General features: G+C 40.1%; 1 protein-coding gene across 1 annotated transcript in view; it reads left to right on the forward strand.

Annotated features, from left to right (window-relative positions):
- Nucleotides 1-13,752: 13,752 nt before the first annotated feature.
- Nucleotides 13,753-26,334, forward strand: part of CDH2 (cadherin 2) — a 213,711-nt gene continuing 201,129 nt past the window's right edge. The window contains exon 1 of the mRNA XM_057527082.1: nt 13,753-13,912. Coding sequence (XP_057383065.1) covers nt 13,853-13,912 — 60 coding nt within the window. The 5' untranslated portion in view covers nt 13,753-13,852. The remainder of the gene's footprint in view (nt 13,913-26,334) is intronic.

The following is a 26,334-nucleotide window of genomic DNA, read 5'->3' on the forward strand; positions in this document are numbered from 1 at the left end:
AAGTATTAGGTCAATTAAGAAAAACATAAACATCATAATTTTTGAGCAAGGCATTGAAAAAATTCAATGATCACAATTATTGAGAACACCCATAGCATACAGTATGCCATCAACATGATTAAAAATAGTTGCTTTCATACATTTCTAATAGTTAAACCCAAGGAAGATTTGCATTAAATGTGGAAAAAACCAATAATGATGTCTAACATCCTTATCAGAAGGTTTTGGTCAATGCTAGAAGACATGACCCAGAGCTAAGAGATAAATAAAAGACATAAAGAACAATGATTCATTTAAAGAAAATCCAAAATGACATCCTATGGAAAATCTATACAATTATTTCATTTATTACAAGGGAAAAATACAAAAAAACAATAGCATGTCCATATGCAGGTAATAGCAAATGTAGAAATAAAAGTAGATAAAGAAATTTCACTCATCGTTGCAGCAAAAATATAAAATCCCAAGAATCTACTTCAATAAAAACACATTTAACATATGAAGGACATTACAAATTTTTTTTTTTTTTACAAATATTTTTGAGTGATATAAATAACTCTTATGGGAAGACTATTTCACAGATAAAAGTATTGTCAAATTAATTGGTAGCTAATGCTGTTCAAATAAAAATCAAATATGACTTGGAGTAATTTAAAATAATACTAAAACTTATGGAAAACAATCAGGTGAGAATACCAGTAATTTTTTAAAAAAAAGAACAATAAGAGGGAAAGATAAGTCTTCTCAAATAGTTAATTTATTATAAAGCTACATCAATTAAAGTGGGTGGAACTGATGAAAATCAGAAAGACCCTGTTCAATGAATATAAAATATATATATATATATCTCAAGTCTTTAGTGACTATCCTTGGGACAGCAGGCTAGTAATTAACTGTGGGGTTGGAGGTGGCATTTACTTTCAATCTTCACTTCGCACTTTGCATCATTAATAATCTGCAACAGACATAATGTGTGCAAGAATTAAATCTTTGCTAATTTAAGCCATTGAGTTTCAGGAAGTTTGTTAGCACAGCATAATTTAGCCTATCCAAACTGATGGTCATGCTCCAAGATATAATTTTTCCCAGTAAAGTTTAATGTTGACTCATAACACAAGCACACATTTAAAATATCTTTATCCTAAGTAACAAGGGCTTGAGTGTCTTATGGAACTAGGGTGCAAAACCCTATGCTGCCAGTAGGTGTCATGATCTACATTATGCGATTCTGGCTAAAAAAAAAAAAGCCTGTGCTTCAGACTCATTAGACTCATTTATGAGTTGAGTGCCAAAGATATGAAAGTAAGATACATATTCCTATTTGCCAGGCGTTAACTCCTAGTAATAATAATTTTTAAAAATTAGCTCTCTATGGGAATTTCCTGGCAGTCCAGTGGTTAGGACACTGTGCTTTCACTGCCGAGGGCACAGGTTCAAGCCCTGATTGGGGAATTAAGAGCCCACAAGCCACTCGGCGTGGGCAAGAAAAAAAAAATTAGCTCTCTATCTTATTAGTTGTACAATTTTAAAATTTTGTGCACTGGTTTTCTTCAATGTGGAAATTACAAAAAAAATAATGTTTAGTGTCAATGTTTGATTGTCACATGGAACTTGATAATTGATACAAAATTACTGAAGCCATTGTTCAACCAGTTAAGTAATTCACAGCACTGTAAAATTTTAGTACTTGTACCGACACCTGTAACCCCTTAACAAGAATCTCTATTACAAATATCCAGCCTAAAATCCTTTATTCTCCTCCAAACACTGCCTCAGAGGCAGTGGAAACCTTCCATGTTTTCTGGTGGCTTTACTTGTTCTTTAGTCTTCTTTGTTCCATGCATGTTCATGTTTGCACCTAACGCTTGTCAAGTAGCCAGTTTGGGTCTGTAACAGCAAATAAAAAGCAGCAATGATGGAAACAAAATGGGTAGTTAACAGTCTGAATGGTGTTCATAATAAACAGCTGTGAAACTGCATTAGGAAAGCAGAATCTACTCTGGAGGCATATTCAGGATACAAATATACCCTTCTATTTTACAAAAGTAGATACAGCCCCAGGGAAGACTTCCTGAAGACCCCTGCTCTACACCAATCAACATCAACTACATCCCTCTGGAGGTAAAGTAGCTGAGAAGTTGTTCTTTCTCAAATACATGTTTTTCTTTGAACCTGATGGATTTATCTGGTGTTCTGTGGTGAGAGATGCCACAGAAACATTTGTTTTTTGGACTAGTCGGATGACTTCAGTTTCCAGAGCTGTCCACTTGATAATTTTTACAACTGGTAAGTTCAAGGGAAAGAAAATTTCTAAAATTAAAGATCAGTTCTACAAAACATAAAAACTATACTAGCCTTAAAGGTTTGGAAGAGTCTCTTCTAAAGTATGAGCACCTCCTAATGGCTGGTTCAAAGAGCAAGGCCACTCCACTTCCATTTTTAGAGTTAGACATTTAAACAAAGCATTAAAAAAGTCAACAGTGTGATAGCTGAGCATCCTTTTGTTCTTTCCTCCTCACTTACCCCCTCCTTATTTGTTTTTTCTTGCTTGCTTGTTTTTAAGATATTGTAAGCTGACTCAGAAGAAATAAAGATTTTTAAACATAGCATCGATCACAGAGAGCTAAGAAATTATATTAGCTATAGGTTTTGATTCAAAGGAGAACAAAGGTGGAGAAATGTTTAGTGAAGACAAATGTGGTCAAAAGCAAATATTTTTAAATGAAAACAGAAGTTGGGAAAATGGTAACTAAGGGTACAAAATATTTATTTATTTATTAACATCTCTATTGGAGTATAATTGCTTTACAATGTTGTGTTAGTTTCTGCTGTATAACAAAGTGAATCAGCTATATGTATACATATATCTCCATATCCTTCCCTCTTGCGTCTCCCTCCCACCCTCCCTATCCCACCCCTCTAGGTGGTCACAAAGCACTGAGCTGATCTCCCTGTGCTTTGCGGCTGCTTCCCACTAGCTATCTATTTTACATTTGGTAGTGTGTATATATGTCAATGCTACTCTCTCATTTCGTCCCAGCTTACCCGTCCCCCTCCCTGTGTCCTCAAGTCCATTCTCTAGGTCTTTATTTCTGTCCTGCCCCTAGGTTCATCAGAACTTTTTTTTTTTTTTTTAGATTCCATATATATGTGTTAGCATATGGTATTTTTCTCCTTCTGACTTACTTCACTCTGTATGACAGACTCTAGGTCCATCCACCTCACTACAAACAGCTCAGTTTCGTTTCTTCTTATGGCTGAGTAATATTCCATTGTATATATGTGCCACATCTTCTTTATCCATTCATCTGTCAGTGGACACTTGGGTTGCTTCCATGTCCTGGCTATTGTAAATAGTGCTGCAATGAACATTGTGGTACATGTCTCTTTGAATTATGGTTTTCTCAGGGTATATGCCCAGTAGTGGGATTGCTGGGTCATATGGTAGTTCTATTTTTAGGTTTTTTAGGAACCTCCATACCGTTCTCCATAGTGGCTGTATCAATTTACATTCCCACCAACAGTGCAAGAGGGTTCCCTTTTCTCCACACACTCTCCAGCATTTATTGTTTGTAGATTTTTTGATGATAGCCATTCTGACTGGTGTGAGGTGATACTCCATTGTAGTTTTGATTTGCATTTCTCTAATGATTAGTGATGTTGAGCATCCTTTCATGTGTTTGTTGGCAATCTGTATATCTTCTTTGGAGAAATGTCTATTTAGGTCTTCTGCCCATTTTTGGATTGGATTGTTTGTTTTTTTGATATTGAGCTGCATGAGCTACTTGTGTATTTTGGAGATTAATCCTTTGTCAGTTGCTTCACTTGTAAATATTTTCTCCCATTCTGAGGGCTGTCTTTTCGTCTTATTTATTTATTTTTATGTTCAAAATTTTGCACAAAGAGTTAAGAATTTTCATTCTGGAAGAATATTAATTATGATATTGGTGTTTACAATAAATGCAATGTTGTGGAGGATCACGTTTTTTTTACTGTTAGTGAAGATTTTTAACATTAACTTTGGGAAACTTAAAATAGCAAATATATTTTTACTTTAACTTTCATAATAATCTGATTTTGCTATATTGATTATAGGAGATGCTGTCAGTAGTCTGAACTGCAGGACACAGAGGAATGCAAAAGGATTCCTTAAAGGCGCACATCATGTGCAAGCAACTGGATTGATTTTGTGAGTTTTAAAAATAGACAAACAAAAAAACCAGGAAAAAAATATGTACCACAGGGGAACGCCTTTAAGGTTTTAGTCAGGGTCTTGGGTTAGTTTTTCTAGGCTCCACTGACCAAACTAAAGGGTTTGCTCCGTATTCTGATCCTGATTTCCTCAGGCAGGAGCTATATGAACTCATCATCTATCCATCACTAGCTTTTGCCAGGCACATGGAGTAGAAAAATCTCTCTAGAGTCTTCATCGTCCGTGTTCCTGCTCACCATGGCTCTCCCTCCCTGCCAGCGTGTTCCTTGCCCCACTGTTTCTTTCCCCATAAACTCTATAGCCTGTACAGAGCTGCTCTAAGTTGACCTGTCCTCCTTAGAGCTAAGGGTAAAAGAAATTGATTGGCAGTTTTGGTCTTGTAGTTTGTTCTCACTCAGAGAAGTTCTCCAATCTGCACACAGTCTTTTAAAAAGTCATCTTTTTTTAAGAGTACTTATTTCCTTTATTATTAAAAACCAGCTTTTTCCTCCCATATGTTAATAAATTTATCATTAACATATTATTAACATGTTATTACTAATAAGTGGTTTCCTACCCAATTCCAATGAAAGGTAAACCGGATACTCTCAGCAGGAGAGATACATTTCTTAGAACTGATTATCTGGAAATAAAAATCTTCTGGTGAAATGGTGAATGCTTTCTATGCATCTGTTAAATGCATGCTAATACCCCTCTGAATTCCAAGCTTGCAATCATCATGTGGCTAAAATCTTTATAAATCCCTATAAGGTGAAGTGATGGTACCCTGTTGAATAGCAAGATGATGAAATTCAACCTCATAAGACTTCAAACAAATATTGGGTTGACCAACAGTTTCATTCAGGTTTTCCGAAAGATGTTACAGAAAAACCCAAATGAACTTTTTGGCCAACCCAATAGAAGGTTTATACTAAGTGAGAGTGAAGAGCAATTAAATATTCAGTCAGTGATTCTCAGCACCAGGCATGTTAGTGGGGAAAGTAGTAATGACCGTCCCCACCAGGAACATGTCACAATATTTTGGGGGGCAAGTTAAGGTAAAAGCACCTATTGATTCACATACATTTATAGGGTTCACCTCCCCCAATGAAAGATTTTTTTTCTAGGACATTTTAGCACCCACATATAGTATGACAACACCAGAAAAAAAAATTAATTGAAGACAATTGTACTAATATATATATATATATATACACACACACATTAGTTAATGAGATACTTCTTTCTCATCTACTCTAAATTTCAGGTTTGGATTACCAATGCTGTAAGTTTATATCTTATTATTGTCTATTGGAATCATGAATCTAGCCATATTATATAGATAAGTACTTCATTCTGCATTGTTTTAGCTAGTGAGAAAGCAAGTGAACACATTAGGTGAATACACACCCATGAATTGCTTCAACAGCATGTGGTAAAACCTTAAAAATAGTTTTCATAACTATTATGTACATTGAGGATAGAGCACTTACATTTTTTTAAGTTGAAAACTATAGGGGCTAAAACAGTGATTTGGGACTAGGTAATTTGTGGAGGTGACAATATTTCTCTTAAAACATGGAGAATGGGGGCATCCTTAATTAATTGAAGGAGGGGCTGGGTCCCAGTGGGAGTTCTAAGCTGCTGCCATGGACATGGGCCTCCCTTGAGACTGATGTGTAGCTCATCCTTGGGATGGGATAGATGACCAACTTAGGGGAAAATATGAGCAATCATCCAACCTCCAGAAAATCACCGAGGGCTTCTTTCCTCTGTCAAGCAATAAGTCACAGATTAAATCTGGACAGAGATAAGTCAGGTCAAGCCAGCAGCAGAGTGCAGTGTGGCATGAGCCTGTCCCAGATGGGGAGACTCTTTATACACTTGCACGGGGCAGACATTAGAAAACTCTGAACTCATGACCCAGGGAAAACTGAGGCAGGGTAAGGTGGCTTATCAAAATCTGGGAGGATTAAGTGAAATTCTGCATACTGAACATTATCGCCAAGAAAGTCTCTCTAACATCAAAGACAGAGACAACAATAAACCCTGCAAGAAAAGCAACAGAGAGGAAACCAAGGTAATCCAGTAAGCAGAAGACAACTTTTAAACAATATGTGAAGAGCTAAGAAAAACTCTCACATCCATGAAACAAGAGCAAGTTTCTAGGAAAGAAACTATCAGAGAACCAAAAGCTCTTGGAAATTAAAAAACATGATCAACTTTTCAACAGAAAGGCTGGAAGAGAGAGCTAAAGAAATCTTCCAGGAAATTTATTTAAAAGAGAGAAAGAAATTGCGGGGTGGGGGAGGTGAGAGAGATAAGAAAATTAAGGATTCATCTGTGAAGTTCTAAAAAACAGGAGTTCCAGAAAATGAGGGAAAAAAAAAATAAAAGAAGCCAACATATGTCTTCTTTAGTTAAAGCTTATACTACCTAACAAATGAATAGTGCTTATTTTTGACTTAAAAACAAACAAAAAACCCAAAAAGTCATTTTACATCATTTCCACCTTTACAAAAATAACTCAAGAGGAGAATTTTTGAAGTATAAACAGGGTTTTAATATTTGTTGAAGTAAACAATTTAAGAGTTGAGAGTTAGCAGCTCACAACCCCACTAGCAAGCGTCTGAGTGAAACTTTCTAACTGGTAGCGGTGTCGACTTGCCCTTATCAAGAGATGTGCAAATTCTGGGACAGGACAGACTGCACTGCCATGGATGGGCTGTTACTTATCAGTTGCCCTGTTGTGTGGCCCTTCCTATCTATTCTAGATGCCAAAAGGCTGTCCGCACGCTCTTGTCCAAATTCCACGTCCTGTGTTTTGTTTTGTTGCAAAAACTGAGCAAATGTTTACTGAACAATTACTAGGATTATGACCTTGTCCCTATCCTGTAGTTTGGCCACAGTCCACATTCCATCCACATACGGGCCCCTTCCCTCATTAGAGAGCACAAACCTCAGGTGCTTTCTTTAGTCCCTGCCTTCTTCTGATGTTCACTTGCTCACTTGTGTCCATCTGTCCCTGCCTCTTCTCACCCCTTCCCTCAGAGCCCTGATGATCAGACTCCTTAAAGAACTCTTCCCTCAACTGGAGACATCAGGTGTCCTAGGGATCCTCAAAGAGTCTGAAATTTCATATGGCTTGGATACATTCATTTTGAAATGCAACTACGTGTTTTTTATTGGCCATCCTAACAACTTCAGAAGTGAGAACACTCCCATCTCCTACAAACTCGTTTTTGAAAAACCTTTCTCAGGGATGACTCAAAATAATAGACCTCCCAGAAGGATAATGCTTATTTGTGATATCACTTATTTGAGCTATGTAAAGAATGAATCACAGTGACATACATTCTAAATTCTGTGATAAATGGGACTATGGTTGATTTTTTTGCGTTCACTGTTTAGAAGGAAAACTCAGATTGTATCTTTCCAGAGAGCGCTGTAATATAAAGAATCAACTCTGAATCATCTGTGAATGATCATGGTGCACATAACAATATAATTTTCTCAAGTATCTATGCATGAACATGTGTTGCTTTTGTAATAGAAAGCTAAATATGTTATTTTAAAATTTTGTGCATAAATGAAAATTAAAAAGGAGAAAGATTTAATAAGCACTTGGTGGCTTGTTGGTTATGCCGTATCATCAAAATGTGACTTAACTTTTGGAACCAATTAATCATTCCTCTTGTGATAGCTGAATCCACAGCCTTAAAGAATTCCGTGTATTTCTCTAGAACTTCTCTCTAAAGAACTAAAGAGGCTTTATTGACATCCTTTTCTTAGTCCTCTCAGCATTTTTTGAGGAAAGTGGAATTATTTCTCTTCTACAGATGAAAAAACGTGTAAAGAAATGAAGTGGCATGTTTAAGATTATTCAGCCAGCCATTGACCTGGGAAGAGAACACAGGTATCCATAGCTTAATAAATACTTTATCAACTGCCTCTATTTTCACTGGAGGAAAGGGTACAGTCAATATAAGTTTAGATACTAAAGATGTCTTACTATTGTCTAAACACTGACAGTTGTATTTCAGAACTTTCCAGAAAGCAGAACTTTGCTTTCAAAAGGACATAAGGGCAAAAGCTTGGCACCACTAAACGTTACCAAAGTCTTCAGTATGATTTGTTTTATTTTCTGAAGAGACATTTAGCTTGAGATATAGGCCGTCTGACTTTTAAATAATCCAAAGTGGTGTCCAATAATACTCACACTTCTGCTGTAGAAGGTAGATTTCTTGAATAGCATGCAAATCATATGTTCTCAAATACAGGTGATCTTCAAGCAGGACTCATGAAATCAACTAGGAAACCTGGACTCTGGGAATGAGTAGGCAGAAAGTGGTTCGAGAACTTTCAAGAGCCAGGTTCACAGGAGAAAGGCTCTGAGCAAAATGCGTTGTATTCCTGGTCTTGCTATTATCAACTTCTGAGATAATTCAAAAATGAATTAGTTTTCCTGTATGAAATCAATATATTAACATTGACTATACTGTTCCTATGAATACTTTCATATTCTCAGATTTGTTTTTATGCATCTTATAAAGCCACCAAATTTTTTATTACTTTTATCAGCCTGTGTGTTACTTACCGAGCCATTACGATCTACATTAGAGATTTCGGGTTGCTCTGTAAAATTTGAGCCTCCCGAATAAAACTCTGATTAAAAGTCTTGGCTGTTTTGTTTTGTGTTTTTTTCAATTGCAGACAGAACTGGAGGAGGTGAGAGGAACATGCACTGAGATTCCTGAGTAACTCCGCTCCAGATCCTCAATGGAAATAATCATACTTCATACACGTACAGATAAAACGCTAAGCTCCTACTGTGTTGCTGTGTGTTCATATCAGGCTTTCTTAAGAAATTCTGGTATATTATCCACATTTGGGAGAGAGGGAAAAAGAACCTCAGAAATGTTCAGAAACCCACCCAAGTTCATGGAGCTGAGTCTATCTGAATTCAAATCCATAATCTGTTTATTACACCCTTCTACCTTCCAGAAAGGGATTTGGTGGTCCTCCTCCTAATACAGGGGCCGCTTGTGAATAACCTCCCTCGTCATGCAAATGTATAACTAACTCATTTTCTCACTTCCTTGACTATGTATACTTCAAGTGATAAATTTGGTGATATTTTCCATAAAAACTTTGAGTTTCGTTTTCAAATACCAAAAACAAAGAAAGGTAAATAATATTTTCAAACTAGAGTGGATTTTTTTTTTAAAAGTCAGGTTTTTCTTCTAGTATTGGAACAGATCATGACTTTCCTCGGTGAAGATCAGATGAACGGCTGGCTTGCACTTGGCTATAGGTTATATCAGAGATATGACTCTTGAAATGCCAGAATCACACTAAAGCCCGTGAGATGATCGCACTGAGAAAGGCACCTGAGAACGGAGGCCAGTGAAAGGAAACGCAGACTTATGTCTCCGATCACACATACTTTGAAGAACAAAATACCTGAGAGAAATACTAGACAAATCCCCAGCATCATTACATTTTCCTTTTCTTGTTTTTAAACCATCCTCATTCCACATAGGTGAATTTTTCTAAAGTTAAAAGGGACTCCGTAAGGGAGACTGGGAGTAAGACTGAGTCCCAGCCAGGGTTCTCTACTTGCCAGCTGGTAGCCTTGTGTACGTCTTTAAGCCTCGGTGTTCCTGTAAAATGAGGGAGTTGCACAGACCACCTTTGTGTTTCATTTACAACAGTCCATGACTCTAAAAGGCCTATGAACCCTGGGAAGGTCAGTTTTAACAGACTAAAGCTGGCTGGGGAGAAACCTGCAAATGTGAGGGCTACTTCCTAAGAGACAAGGGATAATCCCAGCTTGCCCTGGAGACGGGGACAGAAAGGGGAAGCGTGGACGAGGGTCCTGAGTTAACATTTGGGAAGGACACTCAGCTGGGTGTCAGAGGCCAAGACTAGTGTGTGTCCTGCCCTAGAGGTGTGTGTGTCTGGGAGGGGTGTGTGTGCAGACTTGACAACTACTGTTTGCATTTCTTTCCAAAGTCAGGATCCTTTCAGGAAAACATTCACGTAATGTATGTTTAGCATCTCCTGTTTGAGAATACACACCAGAACAAAAAGTTATTATGACTTTTCTTTGAAATGAACGTTTAAAAAGGAATCATGGCATTTACATGCATATGAAAACTTGCCATGCGTGCAAGAGGCGTCATTTATTCAGTCTGTCTGTAATGTTTGATTTGTAAGGTCTGCAGGTATTCATTTGCAGACCTCTTGTAGTAAATCGGCAGCAGCGCCTAGGTCAGAAATCAAGGGATTAGGCTGATTTTCAGTGTTATGAGTCCAGCCTTAGTTTTAATTATTATTTTTCTTGTTTTCCCCCTCTTTCCCCCCTTCCCTCACCATCAAGCTGTTTCTCTGGGTCACTGCCTAAGCCCCTGCAGCCCTGGAGCTGCGCAAGCTGATAGGAAGTCTTCAGACTGGCAATGCCTTGAGGAGAAGCTGAAATCCTGACAGTTGGATCACAACTTGCCCAGAGAAATGAAAGGCCCCATTAGATTACCTTTAGAATGGTGCAATGGAAGTACCATTTGTGTTGGGTGTCAAAGTCAACACTAGATCTACTTTCATTAGCATCAAATGGATGCACAAGTCTCCAATAAGTTGATTTGAGAGACTAGGCTATCCCTGCTTGAGATCAAAGGCTGATTAGCAAGGTTCGGCTGACCACGTGATCAGGTTAAACTCAGGCAAGATTCCAAAGCAGTCCATAACTACTGAAGAGTGAGAGGCATGGAAGTTGGACATAAAATAAAAAAGTAAAAAAATAAAATGCTGCCAATGCTTACCTATCTGATTGAAAACTACTGGAATCAGAATTAGTTGACTGACAGGCATTCCAAAGCAGATTTTGAAGTCATAATAAGAGTTTAATTTATAAGGGGCATGGTGTTTAAAGCTTCAAGCAAATAACACTAACAAGCAATAGTTATTCATGCTGAAATCTCTTCTACCTTTACATTAATCAGAATGGCAATAAACATCAGTGGCTATTGCTGGGAGTGGTGAGGATGTAACTAAAGCCTCAAGTCCAGGATCACAGCTTAATTCTTAGGCATAGAGATGGGATCTATAAATTCCACTTTGGAATACAACAAAGGATATCCCCATATTGCTACTAAGTGTTTTACTATTATGCATGACTCCTTGAAAGTGGAATTTATAAATACCCTTTTGCGAGGAGTAATTTTAGGCCAATCAGCCATGGTATGACAGTAATATCTAGCAAAGAAGGAAGAGAAAGAACAAGTGGGGCCTTTTGTCTTTAAATTTAATTAACATGACCTTCCTTATTCTTTTGAAAAGAAAATCCAGGAAAAAATTTTGAGTTTCACTTTAAAAAGGCCTACAATATTATGTTTTAATTAAAATTGCATAAACTTCCCTATGAATATTGAATTTTTAAAAGCCTAGCCAGCGACAGTACATTATTAAAAGCTGCATCACTTATGTCAAAGAAATTAGTACTTGATTTTTAGAGATTCATTATCAAGTTCTTAAATGATCAGTATCCTGAAACTCAAATTCAAATAATCTTAATACTTCAGTTACCCAAAGAAGAAGAGTAATGTACATTAACCGCAACGAAGTTCGATGACCTCCGAAGTGCTGAAACGCTTAGAAAAAAACCTGTACTTTTATTTACCTGAAAAACCTTAAAAAAAAAAAAAAGTTCTGACAAAAACTTAATACCTCGCCAAAATCAATTGCTCCTCACCCTTCCCTCCATTCCACAAATGCTTGTGACCCAAACTTGTAAAGTCTCTCACTTTTTGTGAACCACTCCAAGTTCATGCCTTAAAAGGAGGAAGCAAATATCCTTTACTTGGTGCGAACTCTGAATCAGTCATTCATGTCTCAGATAATCCTATTTTCACGGCAAGTTCTGGTTTAGGTCGTTTCCCCCTTTTTCTTTCTTTCTTTACTTTCTTTTGTTGTTATTGGGGGGTGGTGTACGGAGGGAGTAAAAGTCCCTTAGACCGTTTGCTAAAAATTGTGAACAGTTATAACTAACGACTAGAAACAGACAACGGGAGATTTCAAATAAAATAACACGCACTCTCAACCCCCCAGAGGGAAAAACAACAAAACAAGCACACACAAACTTGGGCTGTTCCAGCACACCCGCAAAGGAGGGAGAGGTGCGTGCGCCCGAGAGAAGCCGCCGGGCCTCCCCCCTCCAGGCCCGCAGGTGGCTCGCGGCGAGCGCCGCAGACAACAATGGCTAGGATAGGCTTTGCCTGCGTCGCCAGTTTGCTGTGTCGGCCCCTGCCCAGAAAAACAGAACAGAAAGAGAAGCGTGCGTGAGGCGACGGAGAAGGCATTCCCTCTCCAAAGCCTAATCTCTATCTGATTCCCCTTCTCGGTCCACAAATGAACCTGCCACCAATCAAGTTCCTGCGCAAGTTCTTTTCTTTCCCGCAGCCCCTCCACCTGCCGGGGCGGTGCTCTGCGCACCCCAGGCCTCCCTCCGGCGACCCCCCGCTGGCTGCAGCAAAAATGGGGCGCTTCGGCTGGGCGGGGGCGGGCGGCTGCCGCGGATCCGGCCGGCTACCGCTGCAGCTTGGTGGCCTCCGATTGGCCACGACGCGGGCGGGGAAGCTCGGCGGAGGAGGGAGGCGGGGGCGAGGGCGGCGGCGGCGGGAGGAGATCCGAGCGGGGAGCGGGCTGCGCAGCCAGGCAGCTCGCGGGGCGGGCGAGCGCGGGGAGACCGGCGGCGGCATCTCGCCCTGGTCGCGCTCGCGGAGGACGAGCGGGGCGCGCAGGCGGCGGCGGCGGGGGTTGGGGCGGCGCGCGCGAGTGAGCGGCGCGGGGCGAGAACCGGCGGGCGGGTTCCCGGCGGGCGGGAACCAGCAGGGGCAGCCGCGGCGGCAGCTACGCGGGACGGAGCCGCGGCGGGAGCGGCCGCGCCGGCCCCTGGCCTCACCCCCGCGGGTCGAGGCCAGAGAACAGTCTCCAACTCTCCCAGGGACCGGAAAGGGGGAGCCCAGAAGGGGTCCTCAGCCCACACGCAGCGGGGGCGGCGGGACAGCTGCCCTTTGTGGGCGCAGCGCTCACGGCCCGAAGCGCCCTCCCCGCGGCGCTCTCGCCGCCGTCTTCGTCGTGCCGAGCGGCCCTGGAGAGGGACCCGGAGGAAGCAAAACCCCGAGGCCGAAACCTCGCGTTGCGGAGCTCCTGGGGAGTGCCAGCCGCTCTTCTTCCACCTCCGCATCCTCCACCGGCCAAGGTCCCCGCCGCCTGCATCCCTCCTGGCTTCCGCTGCGCTTTGGGCAGAGCAGAGCAGCCGGCGCTGCCACCGCGGCCACACACACACACACACACACACCCTCACACTGACACCCTCACGCGCACGCCCGCCTTCTCCCCCGCCCCCTCCCCAGCTCCTTGATCTCTCGGTCTGTTTTATTACTCGTGTTGCGAGTCCCGCGGACTCCGCGGCCCGCTATTTGTCATCAGCTCTCTCTCCATTGGCGGGGAGCGGGGAGCAGCGGCGAAGGGGGTGGGGAGGGGAAGGGAAGGGGGTGGAAACTGCCTGGAGCCGTCTCTCCGCGCCGCTGTTGGTGCTGCCGCCGCTGCTGCCGCCGCCGCCGCCGCCTCCGGCTCCTCGCTCGGCCCCTCTCCGCCTCCATGTGCCGGATAGTGGGAGCGCCGCGGACCCTGCTGCCGCTGCTGGCGGCCCTGCTTCAGGTACGCGGCGGTCCCCGCGGGCCGGGCCGCGGGCGGGGTGGGGCGGGCGGCGCCGGGTCCCTTTGTTCCCCGCGCCGCTGCGGGGCCCGGCTGCGCACCCGGGAAGGGAGTTGCCGCACCGCGCGGCCGGGAGCTGCGCAGACACGAGGCTTGGGCAGGGCGCAAGGGCAGGGCTGCCGGAGCCAGCCGGTCTCCCGCGCCTCTCTTGGCGGGTCCCGAAGGGGCCGATCGCGGGCCCCCTCTGCTCCTGCGGGGTCAGGCGAGCTCGCGGGGGGGGGGTGTCCCTAGGCAGCAGAAAGGTGAGGTAGGATAGCACTCCGGTTTTGCAGTTTTCTGCGCTTCTCGCCCTTAGCATTGAACTTTGCTCCATTTTTTGTTTGTTTGTTTATTTCTGCAGAGATGGGTTGCGAGTTTGCAGCAGGAATTCTCACTCTGGTATCTTAGTTACGGGACTTGCCTCCACCCCACCTCACCCTGGCACCCGCGCGCCTCCCGGTGCCCGAGGGCTCCACCGTCTTATTGTCTTTACCCCAGCTTAGAGTTGCTTCTTATTTTTGTTTTCCTGCCCTCACAATTTTTTTTTTGAGTCGGTCCTACCTGAAAAGAAAACCTCGCCCCCTAGCCCCGAAGAGTCTACGCGGGTCGGCGCCTCCGCACCCAGCCCCTGGCCCCGCACGCCCCTTATCCCGCCGGGCGGGGAGAAGTTCCGTTACTCGGCTATTATTCTTCTTCTGTCCGCTGCCTCTGCCCTGCGTGCGTCCTGGGGGCGCCTTTACCGGGAGCTTCCGCACTTTTCAAGCCTTCGGGAGAGCGCTAGACAGCCTTTCCCTGCAGTCGGTACCGGGAGGCTCCTCCGCGGCAGGAAGCACCTGCTCCAGGCTGGTCGCAGCCTCCCTCCCCACTCCGCGCCGCCCATCCCCAGCCCGGCCAAGCGCCCAACTTTCCCGCGGCGTCCGCCCGGAGGATGTCCCGAGGCCCCTCCCGGCTGGCCAGTCGGGTCTTGTGAAGCGACGCCACGCGCCGCGGCTGCGACACCCGCGCTGGGCGGGGTCCGGGCGGGGGTCGCGAGTCTGCTCCCGCGGGCGGCGGGGGCCCCAAGCAGCTGCGGGAGAGGGGCGTGTCCGCCTTCACTGTAGGGCAGGATCTTCAGGGGAATCCGCCCGAAGGGCCCCCAGCGCACCGCCGACGGCTAGGGGTGGCCGGCCGGTGGCCGCTCCAAAAAGTGCGGGCGCGGCTTGCAAGTGCCGCTGCGACCGGGGCGACCGGGGCAGGGACAGATGGTGCGGATCGCCCCTCTCTGTGGTCTGCGTGAGTCAGGGCCTGGCGCGCTCCGGCTGCGGGCGCCGGGGGCTGGATCGGGCTGGCGCCCGCGGTCTCTCACACTCCCTCCCGCCGCCCCCTAGAGGGGTGTGGGCCGCGGCTGCGCCGAGCCCTGTCCATGGTGCGCCGGCTCCGCGCTCTCCTCCCCCGGGTCCAGCTCTACCTACTTTCCGGCTTTCTCCCTCCCACTGGCTCCCGGGCCGCCCGGGTCCCGCCGTTCCTTTCTCCTTTCTTGGGTTTCTCCTTTTGTTCTTATCATCTCCAGCTGGTCTTTTTCTCTCCCCTTCTCCCATTCGCCAGTCCGCCCCTCCTCCCCCGCCCCCATTCTCTCTCCTGACTCGGGGGTTTCAAAACTGTTAGACTAGACATTTTGGCCTCTGCACTTTTGGGGAGTGAATGGAATTTCTTCTAACTTGGGGGAGGAGACCTGCCAGTCACTTGCTAACAAAAGTACCTCCTGTTATAAAACCGCCCTTTATTCTTGGAGCGCACACTCATTCTTTCACCTCCTGTCACTTCATTTATTGTTTCTTCTTTTAAAATGGGGTTTCTTGAGGAGGTTCGGCTGAATGGGGAAGAAGGAGAAAAGTGCTACTTCAAGTGTTTGAAATTAAGGGGAAAGCAAGATATACTTAACCCTGTGGACATCAGATTTTTTTTAAAAAAACAAATATGTCATAGATTAAACAAATCTCACTTGAAAAAACATTATGTTTTGGATATCATGGCATGGTCTGACTTATTTACAGGCAACTTATAATAAGTCCTAAGAGTGAGTCCAGCAGTGGATGGTATGCTTACCAACTTTTTGATCTGAAAGTAAGTTTTAATTGAATACTGTGCAGTGAAGTTAGGACAGGAGGAGACGTTTGTTGGTCGCTAATAACTTGGGACTGAAGTGTGTACCACTGGAGCAATCTCATTTCCTCTTTGAGTCATCTGCCTTGAAACCAGGTGTGGATTTTGTAGGTCATTGTCTTTTATTTCCTTAAGCATTTTTAAAATATATCATTTATAAACGTCAAATCACGCCCTTTCCTTTTTCCATTTTGTGTTCTTTCTCAGTTTCTTCCAAGCCAATGTCATGTTGACTTTTATAAACCTCGAGGAAAGGGGAGATTAAAACTTTGTCATCAAGTTGTTTGGCTTATTCACGGGTTCGAGTCAAGCAATAACATTGAGTGATTTGCAAGGTCATTAGAAGTGGAAGCAGAGCAGTTTATGCAACATGAGTTTTAGGGTTAAGTGCACCTTGTGGATTGTGCACACTGAGATTGGAAATGACTTTGTGCTAATGGTCTGCTTTACACACCAGAATAACACAGATCTATCTGCAAGGTGAAAATGGCCCCTCTGGAGTCATCTGCTATTAAAAGTCTAGGTTTTTGTTTGTTTGTTTGTTCACTTGTGTTTTCAGGCCAGACTAAGGAGTCACGAGTTTTAGAAAAGAGAATGAGTAGGTTATTGGTGTAGATACAGAGCCGCCTTATTTTTTCAGACCAGTTAAAGAAGAATAATTGAATATTCAAAAGGACTTTATGCCTTTAATTAACTGAAGTGTTCTTTTACTTGGAACACTTCTTTTTTTTCACTTTGAGAGAGTCTTTACTAGTTGAGTTATTCTGTTACCTAGATTTACATAATTCTAGTCAATTTTGCATATTATGATATTCAGCTTTAAGATTTTCTCTATTCTTCCTCATTTTAGCTTGAGGCATTAGCATCGTCCTATTTTTAAAAAAAGCAGAATTTGAGCATTAAACTTCACTGATCAAGGGATATCACAAAGTTATGACAAGCTTTCCTTTTAAATTATACAAGTGACTTTCAAATCCTTAAATCGGTTTATCATCAGGAATAAAAACCAATTTTACTTTTACTACCCATCCAGTAATGAATAGATTAGAAGCCTGCTTTGTTTTTCTAGTTCACGTTTTAATTGCATAGCTGCATTGTTCTAATTTAAATATGTTTGTATGGGTTATGAAGCATCAAGGACACCTCCTTAAGGTTCACAGATATTCTAGATTCTTAGTCTTACTGCATTGGTTCTGCTTTCAGCCCTGGATGAGGATGTATGAAAAAAGATGCACAAACCATATGTGATTTTCACCTATTAAGTATAGACTTTCAAGGCATTAATATTCAACACATGAAATGTAAAAAAAAGCTTTGTTTTAGAATGTGGAAGATCTGGGATACAATAATCATTTTAAGTATAGACTATATATGTATTCATCATGTTTATTTGATTTTCAACACCTTTGTAACAAATTCCTATGGAAGTAAGGAGAATTAACATAGTTGATGTTCACAGTTTATTCCACTTATGCGTCTCTGCCCTTTTTTAAACTTGTGGCATGTGGCCATTACTAACAGGTGGTACATTGCACATGTTCTAGGTGTGATTTGAAAAATAATTTGTGTTTCCTAAAATATTATTATAAGCATATTTTAAAATTATATATATACACATATACATAAATTAAAATTATATATAATTTTTTAGGCCTTAATTGGAAGTTCAAAATTTACTTACAAAGTAGACTTTCATACCTTCATCAGAGTCTGCCCTGACCTTCTTCTAAAAGTTTGAACTGAGATTTTAAGGGGAAATTCTTTTAGATAGTTTGTATTTTTTTACATGTAGAGACTCAATTCTTCTTGGAACAGATTATTTTGGTGACAGTGTATTGCACCAAACTGTCCTTAATTTCTGTTTTCATTAAAAATCTTCAATTCTTAAATCTGTTGTGCCTCATTAAGCTTTAGGGTTATTAATTGGGAAATGTCAAGACTTAAAGCAACAGTTAATCTTGCTTTAAAACGCCTTCAAAAAAATCCTGATCCCCATCGTGTTTTCAGAGGGATAGTCTCAAGTTAGAAGAGTGATTTTTAAAAAAAATCAGCTGTTATTTAAGAAATGTAGTGTTTGTATGTACTTTCTATGGTTTTGCCCAAGTTAACATTATTCAAATTTGCTCTTTTGGCTCAAATACAAAAATTAATCAAGTTTAAGCACTGCACAGACTTGTGGTGAATTTCATCAGCCATTTAAAAAATATGATAGATTTGGAATTTGGGTTTTGTTATTTGAGTAATTATTTCACATCTGCCAAGAGTACACCTTCTAGAATCTATTTTCAAGTTGGGTTAAGAACTTTAAGCTGAAACATAATTTGTACCAACAAATCATTACGCCTCACATTTCTGTTTTTTCCTTCTACAAACTTATTTTTGTTTGAATTTCTCAGTAAATTATGCCAGTTAATTTGAGCGGATGCTAGTCTTTGTGTATTTAACTAAATGTAGATAAGTTTTAAATTAAACAAACCTATTCATGCCAGGGAGGAAGTATATACAGATAAATATTGTAGTAAGAGCTGCATCTTCTGCATATACCAAGTGATGAGTTTAAAGTAGGCAGAAGGTGAATTCGGGATCTAAATGGGACCTTTTGAAAAATTTGAACTTAAAGATGATTTGTGTTACAATCGAGCTTTTAAGCTCTATTTTAGATTATGCGTAAATACTGCTCAGTTTTTCTGTCTTACTCTTTTTAGGACCCAGTGTAGTTCCTTGTATGAGCTTCCAACTGTACTTACAGCACCCAGGCTCTTGGGGTGCATATATATACGCAGTAGTATGTTCAGGACTGGTATCTACACATGTCCCCTGCAACATTTACCACAATTTGGCATGAACTGTCAATTGATAGTTAATTGATAACTTTGTGTGTGTCATCCAAGGTGGTTTGGGCACAAAGAGTATAATAACTTTGTTCTGTGCAAGTGAGCGGCCCTGACATAGTGTCAAGGTCAAGAGCTAGTGTCAAGGGCAGAAAGCCTGGGGTTCTAATCCGGTCCAGATGTAGTTTAGTCTCTTAAACTCTGCTGACCTCATTTTCCTCAATAATAAAACCTCGGGCCTGGTTGGATTAGTTGATCTCTAAGGGACTTTCTAGTTCTGTGACTCTTGGGGCTGCTTAAAATATCCCAAAATGATTCCTTTTCAAAGACTTTGGAATGACTTTAATAACTAACCTGAAATGCAGGGATTTTCGGGTACTCAGAGTGATAGAGTATGATTTTTGAGGGCTACTGACAATAGTTTATCATATATGATAGCATATCATTCAGCATTAAGAATATAGCTCTTTTGGATGGACCTAGAGATTATCATGTTAAGTGAAATAAGTCAGACAGAGAAAGACAAATATATGATATCACTTATATGTGGAATCTAAAAAAAATGCAAATGAACTTATTTGAAAAATAGAAATAGACTCACAGACATAGAAAACAAACTTATGGTTACCAAAGGCAAAAGCGGGAAGAGATAAATTAGGAGTTTGGGATTAACATATACACACTACTATGTATAAAATAGATAAACAACAAGGACCTACTATATAACACAGGGAACTATATTCAGTAGCTTGTAATAACCTATTAAGGAAAAGAATCTGAAGGAGAACTTATATACATATATGTATGTATGTTTAACTGAATCACCTTGCTGTACACCTGAAACGAACACAACGTTGTAAATTAACAGTAAAAAATAGTTCTTTTTAAAAAAAGAATATGGCCTCTTGACCTAGCAAGTTCTTTAGTCATTTTTACAGATATGTCTGTATTCATGATGTATGCATGATGTATATATTTACACATACAGGGATATGCATTGAAGCATTGTTTATAATTACAAAAGATCAGATTAGATGGTGTCTGAAAGTCCAGTCGGGACTGATTTAATAAATTATGGAGTAATGTGCTATCAGATTTGAGAACCCCTGCTGTGTGGAACAAAACATTTTAGTTCTACTTCCACTTCAAGAAAATTATTGTTAAACCACCTAATGTTTTGGCATAATCGCTAGGTACCTACCTAGAAAAGCTTCAGGGAAGGACAGCCAAAATCATCAGTGGGATTTCAAGGCCTCTGAATGAAGAGGAATTGGACATAGACCACAGAGAGAAGCTATAACTGAAGAACAGAAAATCAAGCAGAGTAGAAATAAGATGAAGATGACCTACACCAATACTAGAACATCCTAAAGTTGGGTTGAGAACAACCTGTAGCGGGCTGAGCTTATAAGTAAGTCCAAGGAAGATTGGCTAAATTTAATGGGTAGTTATGTAATAGATAGTTTCCATGTTGTATCATGGAATGATCACACTGTGCTGAGTTACCTGTGCCCGAGAGATTATACTAGTTGGTTAAACCATTAAGATATTTCTTACATTCTCTTGACTGATTGAACATTTAATTTTTCACCTGTTCTGATAGTGAAAAGGTAGTCTAAAGTGGACCTTACTAGTACCTAGAACTTGAGATGCAGAAGAATGTTTAGTATTAGAATCGTATGTTTTGGTCTACAGCCTCAACTAAGTAAGATATTTAACTTTCTCAAGTAGCATTGGGAGAATTAGTGGTGTAATGCTTTTAAAACAGCTTGAGTCACTTAAAAGGAGGTGTTATTATAAATATAATGTGGCATTCATAATCGAGTAGCTTGGAGAAGTATTTGATCCATGATCTGTTCTTAGATTTTCTTTTGCAAAATATACCTGCCTATACTAAAAATAAATAAATAAATCCTGGAGTAATAGTGTACGTCTGTACTACTATATACTGTAATTTTAATATTGTTTTTTATGTTAATTCTAAAAATTAACTTGACCATAGCATACTTATGTATGACCGTATAGTTTTATATTTTTATGGTCTTAGTTTTAATGTTGGTTTTTGTGTTTTTTAAAAAATTGTACTTGATCATCATAATTTAAAACATTCATGTGGAGTTTCCCCACCCCCATTCTGTATATAATTCAGTGTTTTGATGGATTAAGGAATTAGTAAAAAAAAAAAAAAAAAAAATTAAAGGATCATAATTTGGAATCTTTATTATTCCAGAAATTATTGGAACTAGAAATGTGAAATGACTCTTTATCCTCATTATTAAAATAACTTTTGAGTTTATTGAACTTTCTTCTGTTGCGTTAAATGTCAAAATTTGTAAAATTCTGGCAAAGGGAAATTAAATTGTAGGGACAGGAAATAGTGTAGTGGTTTCTGGGGCTGGATATGGATGGAGACAAGAGAATGGTTACAAAGGGGCATGAGGGAATTTTGGGGGTGATAGGAATGCTCTAGATCTTGATGGTGGTGGTTAGGTGAATGTATAATTTTTGAAACTCATTGAACTATACTCTTAAAATAGATGCATTTTACTTTATGTAAATTATACCACAATGAAATTGGTTAAAATATAAATGACAATTCACACATTAAAAAAAAAAGTATTGAAATTCGTATTAATGCTTCCAGTAAGGATTCTAAGGAATGCCCTTTCAGTGTTTTTTTTTCCCATATGCAGTTCTAAGACATTTCACAATTTATTTTATTTTTAGTAATAATCAGTAGGTCATTCATGTAAGTCAGAAGAGCACACACGCCAGATAAAAAACTATTTGAAACTTTGGATATTTGCTGTCATCTCTTCAAATATTTTTTTTTAAAACCAACGTCTGGTAGTACTAAACCTTAAAAATGAAATAAGTTTATTGCAGGGAAGGAAACTAACATGTTACCTCAGTTAATTATTTCTATAACCTTGTAACATAGGTGGTTTTATTTCCATTTTAGAGACTATCAAAGAGGGAGTCAGACAGCCTGAGTATTTATTGTGAGAATCCATAGTAGAACCATATCTGGTTATAGCAGAGTTAAGCCTGACCAAGGCCCAAGGTGTTTTCCCTCCACCAGGCTGGGACCCTTTTAATATGATATTCAGGGAATGAATATCGAATTAGAGGGAAATTTCAATTCCTCACTACTGAGTTTATAAGGTTTTTGTAAAGTAGTTAACTTTTGAGTTACATTCTCTATTTAATTTTGACCTTAAATAGTTTGATTTATTTTGGCATCTGAAACCAAAATTGAATGCTTGGTTAAGATTTTCATTCTTTTTTTTTTTTTTTTTTAATATGTTCTCTTAGAGAAAGAAGAAAGAAATCTTAGGTAAATGATTCATAATCAGTTTTATGATGTTCTTCAAATTGTCTTGATCAACAAATAATGTGTTGGTAAGTACTCAAAAAACAATTTTTTGTGTGTGAATCCTGGAACTTAAAATACTTTCTAAGAGCCAAGAAAGCCTCAGGCTACGCATGGTTGTTTTTGTTTTTTGGGTTTTTTTTTTTGAAACTGTGTTTTTTCAGTGTTCTTTTCTGTAAAAGTAAATTCAAGAGGTTCTATCACTGTGTTAAAATATTTTAATGTTTAATGGCACATTTTCCATTTTGAATAATTTAAATTACTTCTCCCACAAATGAAATCAGTTGACATCTTTTAAAAATATATACGTCCACATCTACAACAGGTTTTTTGTGTGACTGTTTTGTGGCGTGACTGAGTACACGTTGATTTGTTTGCTGCCCAGAAAGCCTAGAACTATTTTGTTTGTAACTTGACCTATTGTTGGTGGGTGGATACACTTGGCTTGACTATAATAGCAAACAAAATGTCTCTTAGTTGGTTGGGGAGCTGTTAAGCGAACTCTGAAATAAATCACTTAAAAAACATTAAACTTATTAAGTTAAAGGCTATGATTTAATCCCTGTGCTTAACACAAATCTTTAATAAATCAGAGGCTGTGACCACTTTAATTTTTCTTCTTTTGTTGTCTTAATTGGCTAACACAACAGTTCAAAGTCTACAGTTCATTCTTTATGGCTTTCTGGTCCAGTTAGTAAAGAAAAGTGTGTTTTGTGCAACCAAAATATTAGTCTTTCACAGCTCCTTTGGTACCCACCCCCACAAGAGCAACTCCAAGATTGGGTTCTCATGTCTTGCTTCTCATATTATATTTCAGGAAATTCAAAATTTTAAATTTCACACACACTCACTCACTCTTTATGAAAGTATCCAGTGTATACGGGACAGTGCACGTGTAAGTGAATAGCCTGCTGAGTGTTCATTAATTGATCATAGTATTTAATCAGCATCCAGTCAAGACACAGCATTACCAGCATCCCAGGGGTACCCTCTCCAAAGTCAGCCATCTCTTCAATGGTAATTATTTACTTGACTTCTAATAGCATAGATCAGTTTAGCTTATTCCCGTACTTTATGAAGTCATACACTGTATACCGTTTTGTAGCTGGCATCTTTCACTCAATTTGTAGAATCATCTGTATATTTGTATCTTATATATTTTTTAATAGTCACAAAATTAGGAAAGGCTCGTGGACTCTATAGAAGGATCTGGGGGATTAAGGAAGGTGAAAACTGAGTTAAAAACAAAAATAAAAACAGGCTGTTTTCATTGCAGCTAAAGGTCACTTCAGTGTTTACGGTGTCAAACTACGAAACACCTTTTGTGGATTTTCCTACCTAGATATCTTCTTCTTTAGTTCTGGTAAATTGGCAATATTGTTTCACCAAAAACCAAAGACATTTGGAATTTAGTAAGGTACAGCTTTTCTTGCCCTTCCGTATATATCAGAAGGAGGGTGGAGACAAAGCACTAAATATCTTTTTGACTTGAAGTCTTCAAGCAGAAGGTTTGGGTGTTAAGACTAATCTTTTCAGTGATGCTTCTTAATACCTTCTCTGAGCTTCCTAGTGACCCACTTCTCAATGAGGCCCTACCCAGATTTGTTTTTAATTAATTTTTATTGGAGTATAGTTGCTTTGCAATGTTGTGTTAGTTTCTACTGTACAGCAAAATGAATCAGCCATACGTATATATTTATCCCCTTTTTGGATTTCTTTCCCATCTAGGTCACCACAGTGCATTAAGTAGAGTTCCCTGTGCTATACAGTATGTTCTCATTAATTATCTGTTTTATACATAGTATCAAGATTTGTTTTTAATTTAACAAAAGGTTAAGTTGGGGGTTACAATACCACAAACTGCTAGTTTTCCGGCTGGTCATTGCATCTTTGGGTATAGTTGATCCTCTTTTGTGTTTGTGTAGCTTTTTTAAATATCTGAGAGGTTGCCGTGAAAGATGCAGAGCGCCATGCTTGTCCCAAGCTTTCTTTCTGAGGGCCTTTTCTCTCCATTTATAATACGTGTTGAGTAGAGCTAGAATCTAGGTGGAGGATTCCATGCAAAAGGATGACGACTAAGGAATCCATATCCAGAGGTAATGGCCCACCAAGGGTCTGTTTTTTTTCAAGGCGGCTCTAATTTATTTATGTTTGTACATGAGTGGACTTTACAATATTTAGAAAGATTGTACTCTTGTGTGGCTTTAGCTTATTGATATCTAATTGGTATTTCACTTGTGTTTCGCCCTTACACAGTTTTCTACCATAAAAGCAATTGTTTACATACAGTGTTTGTGTTTTCAGCATTAAATTTTATTTACAGTTCTGTGTTTTTTGTTTGACAGATAGCTAAGAACATTTGGGGAGAATCGCATAACCATTGATTTAATTTACCAACTGATTTATAGCTAAGTGCCTTGTAAATGAAACTGAATTAAGTCCATGATTTGGTTTATGGTCTTTCCCTTTATTTGAGGCTGTTTCAATGGAGCTTCGTTTAAAAGGGGGATAGTGGTATATTTGAATGTAGATAACAACGGATTATGTGTAGATAGCTTATAACATTTTATGGCCTAGAATAAAAGCATTTTGGAAAACAGTGAGGTTACTTTTTCTAGTGTTTGTGTATGTAATGGATTTGTTAAGAATCGTCAAGACTCTGATATCTTATTTTCTGAAGTCTTGGTTCTTCATAATTAAAATAAATAATATATAATTATGTACATAATAACATGTAATATGTATTATATATTATATGTAAGTTGTATATATTGGAGTAAATTATATATAATAAATTAAATATATATACATATGGTGTGTTTCTGGAATACTACTTTGGTGGGTATGCCAGGATATAAATTGAGACTGTCCACCTCCAAACACAGTCTTCTCAAACATCATGCTGTATCAGATTGTATTTACCTCTTTATATTTCCACATTGAGATATTTTGCTTATCTGAAATTTACTTTTGTATTTGGTATGAAGAGGGAGGTCTTAACATGTGGGTAGCTGTCATTTGTCCAAGAAAACTTCTGGTTTTTCTAAACAAATGCTTCCTCTATTAAGTACAGATTGCCATAGGCTTTTGGATGTCCTTTTTTCTCTCTCCAATTGTGCTGATTGCCTAGCGAGGCAGTGTGCACAATGGTTAAGAATGTTGGCTCTGGAGCTGGACGACCTGTTTTGGGGCCCTGGTTTTGACACTTGGCTGTTGTGTGAACTTGGACAGCATGTGTGGCGTTTCTATCCCGCAGGATGTCCGTTTGTAAAATGGGGGTAATAAGTAGTATCTGTCGTAAGGTTGTTAGGAAGAGTAGGTGGGTTAATGTATATACATCATTTAGAAAAGTGCTTTCATATGGTAAACAAGATGTAAGATCTTTAACTGAAGATTTGGGGGTATAATTATTACCCTCGTTTTACACAAACATAATCAGGGGTAATTTAATTATTTGAATAAGTTTGAGTGCTCGATACGTTCGAAGCTCTGTTCTGTGTTCAGTGTTCCAGGGGGATAACTTGTCCCTCTGCCAGTGCCCCTTAGACCGCATGCGGAAGCCACAATTGAACGGCGCATATTTTAACATTCCTCCTTCAATTCTAACAGATGTCTAGGCTGATACAGTTAGGGAAAGGGATGAATATATATGGAGTGTCATTCTGTCAGCTTTTGATTTGGGAATTACAGGTAATCAAACAGGAGCTATTCTGGTGTCTTCCTAGGTCTGTCTCTTTGCTTCTGTGATTTAATTCTTTAATGTTCTTTTATGGACAGAAGCGTGTGTGTGTGTGTGTGTGTGTGTGTGTGTGTGTGTGTGTGTGTGTGTGTGTGTTTTGAGACTAGCCTGGAACCAGAGTAGGTTACTTAGTCTCTGAATGCTTTTAACATGATAATGAGGACCCAACAGAGAGGAGAGGGTTGAGGGTAGTCTTATCATACTGGTTGATGCCAGTACAGAATCTGCAAAAACAGAGTGAAGGTAGATTCATTGTTCTTGTAGATGTTGATGATTTATTGATGATTAGATGCAGGAAATG

This window comes from Balaenoptera acutorostrata, chromosome 13, assembly GCF_949987535.1.
Source record: "Balaenoptera acutorostrata chromosome 13, mBalAcu1.1, whole genome shotgun sequence".
NCBI classification, from domain to species: Eukaryota; Metazoa; Chordata; class Mammalia; order Artiodactyla; family Balaenopteridae; genus Balaenoptera; species Balaenoptera acutorostrata.